Source organism: Gigantopelta aegis, chromosome 4, assembly GCF_016097555.1.
Source record: "Gigantopelta aegis isolate Gae_Host chromosome 4, Gae_host_genome, whole genome shotgun sequence".
NCBI lineage: Eukaryota > Metazoa > Mollusca > Gastropoda > Neomphalida > Peltospiridae > Gigantopelta > Gigantopelta aegis.
In genome coordinates this window covers 16,954,538-16,966,849 of record NC_054702.1, presented here as the reverse complement: position 1 = coordinate 16,966,849, position 12,312 = coordinate 16,954,538, and the positions used below count along the sequence as shown (strand labels likewise).

General features: G+C 35.2%; 1 protein-coding gene across 1 annotated transcript; it reads right to left on the bottom strand.

The window, feature by feature from the left end:
- Positions 1-1,543: 1,543 nt before the first annotated feature.
- Positions 1,544-9,970, bottom strand: LOC121372742 (AP-4 complex subunit sigma-1-like). Its single transcript, XM_041499228.1, has 6 exons — positions 9,664-9,970; positions 8,093-8,177; positions 7,615-7,701; positions 5,948-6,016; positions 5,605-5,616; positions 1,544-5,139 (listed from the first exon to the last, which is right to left on the bottom strand). The coding sequence occupies exons 1-6, from the start codon at positions 9,714-9,716 to the stop codon at positions 5,014-5,016; spliced, it is 432 nt and encodes a 143-aa protein (XP_041355162.1). The 5' UTR covers positions 9,717-9,970; the 3' UTR covers positions 1,544-5,013.
- Positions 9,971-12,312: the final 2,342 nt, after the last annotated feature.

Genomic DNA, 12,312 nt, shown 5'->3' with positions numbered 1-12,312 from the left:
AGGTTTTCCCCGTTTCCATACACAAATAACACACGTTATTGATTTAATATGTACGCATATATAAAACATACATACAAACATACCTACCTATGTGTGTGTGTGTGTGTGTGTGTTTGTGTCTATGTAATATATAGAGAATACTACATGAGCAGCCGTTAGATACTACATGTATATTATAAATATTATGTAGACACCCCCGCACACGTACGTACGTACACTAATACAAGATGAGATCTAGCTCAGTCGGTAGAGCGCTCGCCTGAGGTGCTTTGGTAGCAAGATCAACCTCGGTGGACCCACGAATTGTATAACAAAGGTCGTGGTATTGGCTGTCCTGTCTCTGGAAAAGTACGTATACGCTCGTAAAGAATTTCCTTGGTGATAACGGAAATATGTACATTGTGGGTTTCTTCTGAAGATTGCAATTCACAATTAGCAAATATTTGTCCTACATTAACCGATGATTAATAAATCAATGTGCTCTACCTGTGTCGTTAAAAAAACAACAACTTAACTTTAACATACATACATCCCAGCAACGGCGTTAAAGACAATTTGCCAGGCCAAAAAGGACTTTTATCCCGTGACAATTCGTTAATATGTTTATTGATCTACTAGTGAAACCCGGCTTACACATTCATACATCTATGCTTGTCAGCGGCATGTTTGGCCACAAATCCATGTACGTTAAGGGGTGGCCGCATGGTTTACTGTCCCGTCTACTGGAATGTGCGGCTTTCGGTAGTAATAGCCATTGTGGCAAAAGCGCATTCCTTCCCCTCCCTCTCTTAAAATAACCACATACACGACACCAAATAGCCGTATTTTAATGTGCCGAAATGTCGTTAAATAAACATTATTTTCTTTTCATGATCTATCGAAGTACAGAGTCTTGATACTTCTCAATTCAATTCCTTATTAGCCTACCATAAGCATAATAACTTATTGGTATAAACAATGTATAATACAGTACAATCATGACAAAAAATATGAATGGCTAGTGGGGAATATAAATTAATTATCCAAGTACATTTCCCCCTGCGTGTGCTGTAACCTCACCGTGGTGCAGGGGTGTAACATTCTCTTTGAGAATGGCCAATACAGCACAAAATTGAAGTTTTGAGTAAAATTCAGTATCCGTAAAATTCTGTGATATTTGTGTTTTTGCAGTTCTTTACACTGTTTTTGTTTGTCTCGAATTTTTATATTGATGTTGATCATCACTTTATTTATTTGCATTACCATAGTTTGACACCCAATAGCCGATGTATTTTTCGTGCTGGGGTGTCGTTAAACATTCATTCATTCATTCATTCCAAGTACATTTCTGTACTTAAAGGCTTCAACTAAATGCTTGCTCAGATTACAAAGCAATTTTACATTTGAACACTTAAACAACTGAATAAATGTAAACATAGGCTTCTAAGGTCAATAATAGTTTTAGATATTTTTTCTTACATCACTCAATGCAGAACATAGTACAAAATTATATTCATCTTCAACATGTTCACTGTTACACAACATAGAAAATATCTCAGATATATTATTTGTATAGTTTGTACTATCTCACGTTTTGCACATACAATTATATTACAAAAACAAGTTAAATTCTCGATCTGTTCACATTCTTGAAATATTCTAGGCCTGAAATATCGCATAAATATATACTTACTTTAAAACCCCATCTGAGTACACGTTTGCATACAATTTGTAAATGACATTTTATACGTTTGACGCACTGTTACCCGTTCCAGAACGCAGCAACGTATTTCCGGTTTCTTTATGTACACCTTTTCGAACGCCCTGACAACCCTATATAACAATGTTATAACTTTTACAGAGTATCAAAATATAAACATTTTCCGAGAAGCTAGTGATAGTCGTTACTGTAAGTCACCACACATATAAAACATCATTTACTTTTAAAACTATTTTATTTGCGTCAAATGCGTTTGCTGATGGAATTGTTCAACAAGCCATAAGCCTATATTACGGTCCATTCTTGTATGTCACAACTTCATTACAATCGTCGTCAGTAGAATATAAAAGCACTTTAAAAACACTAGATGGTTACCAATGAGACAAATAACAAAAACGTATCTATGATGTAGCAATGTCAGTCATAGACAAACCAATTCCAACCAGTTTAGCCAGATGAATTCGGATTCAACCACTTCCAACTTAAATGCTTCATTTTCATTTTACTTTGATTGTCGTGCTTCTGTGAAAGATTCAAACATTTTGTCCTGGACACAAGCCATAACTACTTGCGTCGTCTGTTCCTAACAGGAGTTAAAGATTAGTGATTAGTTTAAGTGAGAGAGAAGTTGGTGCGGTGGCCTTACAGGTCGCTGATCAGTCTTGCTCAGAGTGAGTTACTGCGACGGTTTGACAGAATCCTTCAGGACATAGGGTTTCGAACAAGAAAAAAGTCACGTCTCTGTCATATTTCGTATTAAGATGTTGTGGACTTACTGCAAATTTCGAATTTTATGCATCACAAACTTATCAATATATTTACTTTGAAACAAGTCTAACCGATAACAACAGATTTGTGATGAGAACATCAGCCTCTTTAACAAGTAATGTTAAACAGATAGTTGTAGTCATATCACATCATAGAACAAGTCACATTTTATTTGCCGTTTACCATCATGTTTTACTGGCCCCGGTGGTGTCGTGGTTAAGCCATCGGACATAAGGCTGATAGTTACTGGGTTCGCAGAGTGAGTTTTAACGACTCAATGTGTAGGTGTAAGACCACTACACAGACTTCTCTTTCACTAACCACTAACCGCTAATCCACTGTTCTGGACAAACAGCCCAGACAGTTGAAGTGTGTGCCCAGGACAGCGTCCTTAATAATTGGATATAAGCACGGAAATAAGTTGAAATGATGAACCAATGAATCATTTTATTATCAGCATGTAAAGCCGATGGTTCAGAAAAGCAATGTTTGTTGAAAGATACAATTTAAAGTCGGCTATACTTATTATGGTGTCTAAATGTGGCTATTTCGACATTTGGCTCGAGAGAGCAAATCAGTTGTCTCCATAAAGGCGACTCCTACGGATATGCAGTCCTCCCCCACCCCCACCCCCACAAAACGCACACACCACTGCATTTGATGGTCCAGTCAGGGGACACGGACTTGAATGGGAAAAAGGGGCTGGTTCACTGAGGGAAATTGATCCTGTCAATCATGATATCTCAGGTGAGCAATCTACCATTGGGCCACAACCCCCTCGACGGTCTTCACCCCACACCCAACACCCAACTTGTCCAGATGCTGGCTATTAACAAATACTGACAAACTAGTAATGTGTTTTAGACATCAAACGATCTCTGCTTTCATATCTTGTTTATCATAAAGAAACAAAAGGTTTTTCTTTAATACCATACAGTAATTGTGACACTTGGTCAAGAAAATGTGAGAAAAAACTAGCTGCTATTATAAAGGCCACTTTTAATATGGATAACAAGCAAGGAGGTTTTTTTATTTTATATATGCACTTTCCAAGACAAGATTACACATATGATATCTGGTATTGGCCTCTGTGAATTAAAACATACTTAAGCCATTTATATGTTTCCTCAAATAAATATTTAGGCAACCCTTTTCATTTTCTGTAATCTGTTATATAACCCATATAACTGATGTCCTAAATTTAATGTGTGCATAAAAATATGGATCATGCAAAACTAGACTTGCATGAGCGACAATTGAAATGAAACTACTGTTCATGCAATTTTCAGTTGCCTATGATTTTTTATGCTTTGTCTGAAATGGCAAGTCTGTCCACCAACAGAAAAATCACTTTTTTACCACATCCAAATCCACGTGATCTCCCACCTGAATGATCTTCCTATGCAGATCAACAATGCACATTCTGGAATGATGGTACATGAGTGACAACCAAATAAAACTATTGTTCACACAATTTTCAGTTGCTTGTAATGCATTGTCAGAAATGGCAAGTCTGTCCAATGACTGGAACATCATTTCTTTGGTACATGATCATCCACTTCAATCATCTTCAGAAGTTTGTTTTGTTTAATGACACCACTTGAGCATACTGATTAATTAATCATCGGCTATTGGATATCAAACATTTGGTAATTCTGACTCGTAGTCATCAGAGGAAACCTGCTACATTTTTTCATGCTGAACAACAATGCACGAGGGCATTGCCCGTTTAGCTGTATTGAAGCAGGAATGATGGTGCCTCACCAATGGAGAACAAAAATGCACGAGGACATTGCCGTTTAGCTGTATTGAAGCAGGAATGATGGTGCCTCACCAATGGAGAACAAAAATGCACGAGGACATCGCCCTTTAGCTGTATTCAAGCAGGAATGATGGTGCCTCACCAATGGAAAACAAAAATGCACGAGGACATTGCCGTTTAGCTGTATTGAAGCAGGAATGATGGTGCCTCACCAATGGAGAACAAAAATGCACAAGGACATTGCCGTTTAGCTGTATTGAAGCAGGAATGATGGTGCCTCACCAATGGAAAACAAAAATGCACAAGGACATTGCCGTTTAGCTGTATTGAAGCAGGAATGATGGTGCCTCACCAATGGAGAACAAAAATGCACGAGGACATTGCCGTTTAGCTGTATTGAAGCAGGAATGATGGTGCCTCACCAATGGAGAACAAAAATGCACGAGGACATTGCCGTTTAGCTGTATTGAAGCAGGAATGATGGTGCCTCACCAATGGAGAACAAAAATGCACGAGGACATTGCCGTTTAGCTGTATCAAGCAGGAATGATGGTGCCTCACCAATGGAGAACAAAAATGCACGAGGACATTGCCGTTTAGCTGTATCAAGCAGGAATGATGGTGCCTCACCAATGGAGAACAAAAATGCACGAGGACATTGCCGTTTAGCTGTATTGAAGCAGGAATGATGGTGCCTCACCAATGGAGAGACATCATCTCCATGTTAATATAGCCACTAGATGACACGGCAAAACTGACAAAGACCAATGGAGATGACAGAACGTCACTTCTTGGCTGTATCGAGCAGCTGGAGAGGAACAAGAGCTCTGGTTCTGCTGGTTTCAGCTGCTTGTCCATTTAACAGCATGTCGTCAATCAGCATGTACACTCTGTCCTGGTTGTACATTATCTACAAACAATTAAGGCAGACAAACCTGTTGTGATATGTATGACAGTGCACAAACCTAATGAATTCTTTTAGCAATATCTTTTTCCCACATTGGTGAATATTTGGGTACTATAATTGTGTGTGTGTGCGAGAGTGTGTGTGTGTGTGTGTGCGTGTGTGTGTGTGTGTGTGAGAGAGAGAGAGAGAGAGAGAGAGAGAGAGAGAGAGAGAGAGAGAGAGAGAGGATAAAAAGATAAAGATAGGGTGTGTGTGTGTGTGTTCTGTCCGTTTATATGTTTCTATACATACTTTTATATATGTCCATCTTGTCTGTTTGTATACCATATGATGATATATAATGTGATACAATGCAATGCATGTATTATATATGTACAATGTAAAATAAATTAGATGTTAAATTCCATTAAACTTGCATATTGCTAGAGGCTCATGGCCATAACTCTTAAACATCTAATGAAAGGATACATCCAGCTCAGACTGTAAACAGAAATACAAATTAAAATATTAGAAAACAAACATTTAATATTGTCATTCATCTTTTGCAACATACTAGTAATCAAAGATACATTAAATGGTAATATTATTTACACAAAGTTTAAAATGTTATAAACTCAACTTTATAGGGTTTTTAAAAATGACAAATAGCAAGTCTCTTGGGTACTCGTTATAGCCAGGTTCTACCATACATGGCAATATTTTACAGATTTAAACTGTCATGTAAAAACAAGAAGACATAATTGCATTTTATGAAAATATATTTGGGACCAATATATTATGGGACTACGACCTTTAACCAACAAATACTTACAACTTTTCCAAAGTACTGATTCAGTGTCTCCACAAAGTTGTGAATAAGCTCGATCACCGCCAGTTCATTCTAAAATACAATATTTTATTTATCCAACAGACATGCTTGTACAAAATCAAAGTCGATGAAAACCCCCTAGAACAATCATTGTTTTGAAAGCATTGCTTTTCTTTGGTAACAGGTAAGTCTCTTAATATGAATTTTAATAATAAAAAAACATAAATTAAAATTAAATACAAATACTGAAACTTAATTTCAAATGGGATTACATTTCCCAACCAGGTCCATCAATCTAATTAAAATTAGCTCCACTATTACATGTGGATCTAAAGACAGCCAGTTGGAGTTCATGTCCACCAATCAAAACCTTACTTGCAGAATCCTGCCAGTGATTTAAAAATAATTTGAAAACATTCCGAATTATCCTGAGGGTATACGACATGTTTCGTGTGAATTACGAATGCCTTAAAACATGTTTTATTATATAAAATAAATAATTTGTAATGTAAAACTGAAGACTGATTTAGTTTTTTTAAATTTTATAAATAAATAAATAATTTTTAATGTAAAATTGAAGACTGATAACCCACCCCGTATGTATTGGTATGGTTCGCTGTACTGCAGCCACTAAAATAGACTCGCCCGATATTTTTAGAATTTGTATGCTCCCAAATAACGTTATAAAAGGCGAAGTGTGATTGGTCAATATTTAAATTATTATTTACAGACAAAATGTTACCTGGACATTGGGGACTACGCAGTGTTGTTAGTTTTAAATCATTGGCAGGATTCTGCAAGTAAGGTTTTGATTGGTGGACATGAGCTCCAACTGGCTGTCTTTAGATCCACATGTAATAGTGGAGCTAATTTTAATTAGATTGCCAGGTCCATATGCATGGGATATTTGACATAACTCCTAAGGTTGATGACAGTCACTCTTCGCACCCTTGTTTTGGCTTTGTACACAATAAATAAAACATATCCAACAGTAATTTTTTAATATAATATATTTCATGAAAGGTACTTTTATTTCTTTTATCTTTTAAACCTTAAACTTAATATTTTGTCGAAAACTATAAAAACAAAAATACGGACATGTAAACTGCGCTGTCTGCTCTCATAACTCTTTTGACAGAGCTCAAGGTAAGTAGATCAGTTTGTAATAATATAGCTAATTTTCAATTTAAATTATGTCTGTATTCCAATGCCGTCACTTTTCATCTCTTTACAATAACAATCAACTAGATGCATGACATTTCTGTTTTAAGACCACTGGAAACATTTCAATGCAAAATTGCTATTAACATTTTTTGTTTGAACATTACTAATGCACCTGACAGTCTTTGAAAATCTTGTGATTAAAAAATTGTACCACATGTATTTACGAAATATAAATTTTAAGTGAAATTATAGTAAAATATGTTATATTTATTGTGTATGACACCAAAACAAGGGTGCGAAAAGTGACTGTCTTCGACCTTAGACATTGTTGGTATGTCTCCCCCAACAATATAAAATCCAGGCTATGCCATTGGTGTTTGATGAGCGTGTATCACCCCATGAACAAAAGTAATAATTTTTGCAACTGAAGGTTCAATTAATTATAGCAAATATATGTAAAAATAGCGAAGAATACGCCTTTAAAAACAAAACAAAATTGTTTTTACCTCTTCTTTTGTTATTCCAGCAATGAAATACAGATTTACATATTTTCTGTAAACAACGGTGAAATCCTCATATTCAAAGAATGTACACTGAAATCAAAATTGTAAAAATCAGTATTGATTATTATTACATATTAATTAATAATACCAAATCAGTATATAAATGTACATGTACTTTGTAAGTTATTTATCTATAAAGGTACATGTATGGGGTAGGGGCAGTCAGTTTCCCAGTGGTAGTTTTCAGTCGTCAAAAAGTAATAATTTAAATAAAATTATAACAACATAATGTAGTCTCATGTTTATGACAAACATTTCTTGTTTAGAGGTCAAATGACATTAAGATTACGAATACATTTATCTGACCTTTTTTTTTAATTTGACCTTGTATAATTATACATTCAATGGCGAGGGTTTTTTGTTTGTTTTTTTCTTCTTCTTTTTTTGGTGGTGGGGGTGTAAAAATTAAAAGATACATTACCTGTTTATCATTTCTGTTTAGACAGTTTCTAACAACAGATGTGTGCAAACTACTTCTCTTCTTGTCAGGAACATATTCAAAATATCTATAATCAAATATAAAAGAAATAAGGTAAAACTGCTGTAAACCGGACCTCCCTCACAACCAGATTCCCTTTTTAAATATCAGTACAGAAGGAACCTCTGTAAATTGGATACCTCTTAAAACCTGATTTTTTACTTGGTCCTGTGGTTGTTCGATTTAGACTCCCGAGTAATTTAGAGGAGTTTCACTGTATTGGTGTATACATTTTAGTATGAAACCTCTCAATAAATTTTTCACAAAGTGGTCAATGATCAATTGTATAATTTTTAAACATAACATAATAACTCCTTGTCTTTATTGTATTTTTTCAACAGTGCTTGTACACTGTACATACTGATTTACTGTTATACACATCTAGGCTATACATGAAAAATAGGACACCTCACACAAAAATACAGCACAAAATGTTTATATTTATTTTATTTTACCGATTCACATAAACAATTAATGTTTGTCCCTTAGCATCGATTGACTTGGTAGTATGGGACTGCAAACAGAACAAGAAAAAGACCAATCAAACATAAGGGTCAATATAACTTGTGCATTTCACCATAATACAATTCTACTGAACTCAAACAGAATATTCACTGTTGACAATGAACACAATGTATGTGCTTAATATGTGAATGCAGAAACAATCCTTGATGTGTATATTTGTGGCACTATTGGTCCTGATAAAAAAGAAGTAAATAATGAATAAATACCCCACTTTATATTAAATACATGCAGTAATATCTTTGGGTAGATGGTTAATCTTGATGAACTTGAAATTCATGTGCTGTTCTTGCTGCATGTGTGTAATTTTCACTCAACATGTACTTAACATGTTCGCTTGGCTACCGTTAGAAATTCATTATGCCATGACACTATAAGATCTATTCTATGGTTGACCTCTTGCCTGACTCTAAGATGGAAATTCACAAAGAAATGTTGCACAAAGGCTTAATATTGGCCAAAGTGCAAAATGTTTTGGTTATTTTCTTTGAGTGAAAATTGTGTTGCATTCAGTGTAATGGTACTAAGCAGCGTTCGAAATAAGCACTTGTCCGTTTGTCCTAACAAGTGAAAATCTACTCGGACAAGCAAAATGTGCCTTGATTGTTATCCTGTGGACAAGTAAAAATGTTCAATCTAGTTTCATTTTAAGCAATCAAAAACATTGTCCTCGTACTTGAATAAAATAAACCATTTATTTGGACAAGTGAAAATATTGGCGAACAAGTGAAAATATTGGCAGACAAGTAAATTTCTAAATGTATTTGTCCGTTGGACTAGTAAAAACTTCTGCTTATTTCTACCACTGCTATGGTGAAATGTACTTGCATGTAAAATATATTTACTGTCCCTTAACTTGTTTTATGTAGTATACAAATACATTATACAAAGTGAAGACCCATACTATTCTACACAGACTAGACTATCGGGCAAAACAATTTTAAAAGAAAAACAAATTATAAAAATAACACAAAACAACAACAACGATATACCTGCATACTCGAAGTTGACCTTGTTTATTAACAATGTATAAAAATCGAATCATGATTTATTTATTTATTATTAGGTCTACTTTGTTTTGTTAACCAGTACAAAATACCTATAAAGACTGATTCATTAATAAATTTGTTTGATCAGCCTCCGGCTTAGACCTTCCTTAGTAAATGATCTAATTAAAATATTTTTTTTAATATTAGTAAATTAGTTATGTTTTTCATTCTTTTAATGGCAATAATTTGTTCAAATAATTTAACGATTACAAATGATAATATTTCAATTCATTTGCGAAGAAAAAGTAAAGAAAAGAGACACTGTTATCGAGACAAAGCCACTATTTTTTGGTAAAATTAACAGATGACTGTTTTAGAGCCAGATGAAAAAAGGAATGTTAACACCCCAGAATATTATTACAAAACTTTATTTCAATTATTCAGGCCACATGGCCAGAAGAATAATTTACGCATAAAACCGGGTGATTTAGGAGGTAGTCTTTTTTTTTGGTCATACATTATATAAATAAATTTTAAAATATGCCATGCCTCACCCCACTAAAAATTGTGCCCCCTCCCCACTGCAAATGTTGTTCCCACGGGCCTGTAAAACTATAATGGCATATGCTATATCAGGAATAAAAATAGTAGACGATTAATGCAAGCCTAGAGCTATTATTTTAATTTAAAATGATATTTTATAAGTGTTATTGGACATCGGACGCTATGTCTTATAAAGCTAATACAGAAAAACATTATGTTTACATCTGTGGCACCGTTGGTCTTGACTTTGTTTATTTATCTAGTAGATGTATTAATAGACTACTGTAACTAGAATTCGTCACTCGTATTTTTAAATAAGTAGAAATATTAACCTCGACTAGTTAATTGGTATTTGTCCCAACAGAACTTCAACAAATTTATACCAATTAACAAAGACTCGGTTAATATTTTCTACCCCCCCCCCCCCCCCAAAAAAAAAAAAAACCCCACCAAACAAACAAACAAATAAAAAAACACCAACAAACCAACAACAATCCCAAAACAAACTGTTACCAACACCAACCCTACTTCATTTCAATTCAGTTTGCGTAGCCTACGTTCTCACGCACGCACATGCCTAAGGCTAATGTACCCATCGACAAACAAAGCCTAGATAATGTAAACAAATAAATCAATCGTCACTTATGAACACAACTACAACACACGTGTACCTAGTTCAATGCAATAAACTTGCAGATTTATTTTAACTAACATGCACCGAACGACAAACCAGCTAGCTAGATGGGATGGATGGGATGGGAACTCTTTTTACGTGCCCATATCCACAAGGGTTCAGGCACGCCCACCTTGGATTTGGCCTCTTGACTTCGCCAGTGACCAACTCCGGGGCGGGAGGGTGCTAGCTAGAGATACCTCCCCAAACCTGAACCCAAACATATAGGCTAGTTCTCCCGCGTAAATATTTTGATAATCGAGGCTATAATTTGTGAACGCAATGACGTCATTCGTTAGAATCTACGTCTCCATCCATAAAAGGCAGCATGCTACTCACTAATGTACAGATATGACTTGTCATCAAATATCGCAGTTTTATGGATCATGTTCTTACTGATGCGCGGACGGTCTGGGGTCGATCCCTGTCGGGGCGGGGTGGGGGGGGGGGGGGGGGGGGGGGGGGGGGGGGGCTGCATTTTGTTAGTTCTCGTTCCAGTCAATGCACCACGATCGGTATCCTGTCTGTGGAATGATGCATATAAAAGATTCATTGCTACTAACGAAAACAAAAAAAGTTTATTAAAGTTTGTTTTGTTTAACGACACCACTGTAGCACATTGTTTTATGAATCCTCGGTTACTAGATGTCAAACATTTGGTAATTTTGACATACAGTCTTAGAGAGCAACCCGCTAATTTTTTTCATTAGTAGCAAGGGATCGTTTATATGCACCATTCCATAGACATGATAACACATACCACGGTCTTTGATATACCAATCGTGGGGTACGGGCTGAAACGAGAAACAGCCCAGTGGACTCATAGACGGGGATCGATCTCAAATGGACTGCACATCGAGCGAGCGCTCTACCACTGGGCTATGTCCCACCCATCTGAAAGGAAAAAAGTTAACAAATGTTTGTATCATATAGCCGATGATTAATAAATCAATGTACTCTAGTGGTGTCGTAAAATAAAACAAACTTTAACTTTTTACATAAAATGTTATTCTTATAACTAACTTTATTAATGATATTTTGTATTTGTCATCTTTTTACACTTTTTATTAATAATTATTAATTTTGTATACTGATTATAAATATTTCATATACTTACATTTTACACCCAATAGCTTCTTTTTAAAATTTATTTATTTATTTATTAATTGTGCCTGGGTGTTGATTGATGCATAGATGGATCCATCCATCCATCCATCCATCCATTCATTTATTCTGATAAATTTAAGTTGTGACGTCATATACATAGATATTAACAATATAAATTTACAAATTATTTTCTTTTACCCATTACAGTTTCTTGAAGAAGTAAATGAAATAAAGAATTAAACGTAGATAAGATTTATGTGTTAAGTCAAATCATTTTAATTTGTCTGCTCACCTTTATTGCGGGACGATAATATCAGGTTCAAAACAGT

Excerpts from the sequence above, each read along its gene's own strand:
- LOC121372742 (XM_041499228.1), bottom strand. The coding sequence starts at position 9,716 with ATGATTCGATTTTTATACATTGTTAATAAACAAGGTCAACTTCGAGTA. Across the intron at positions 7,702-8,092 it reads TAAACAGAAATGATAAACAG|TGTACATTCTTTGAATATGA; the intron begins GTAATGTATCTT and ends TTTTGATTTCAG. Across the intron at positions 6,017-7,614 it reads CTGGAATAACAAAAGAAGAG|AATGAACTGGCGGTGATCGA; the intron begins GTAAAAACAATT and ends ATTGTATTTTAG.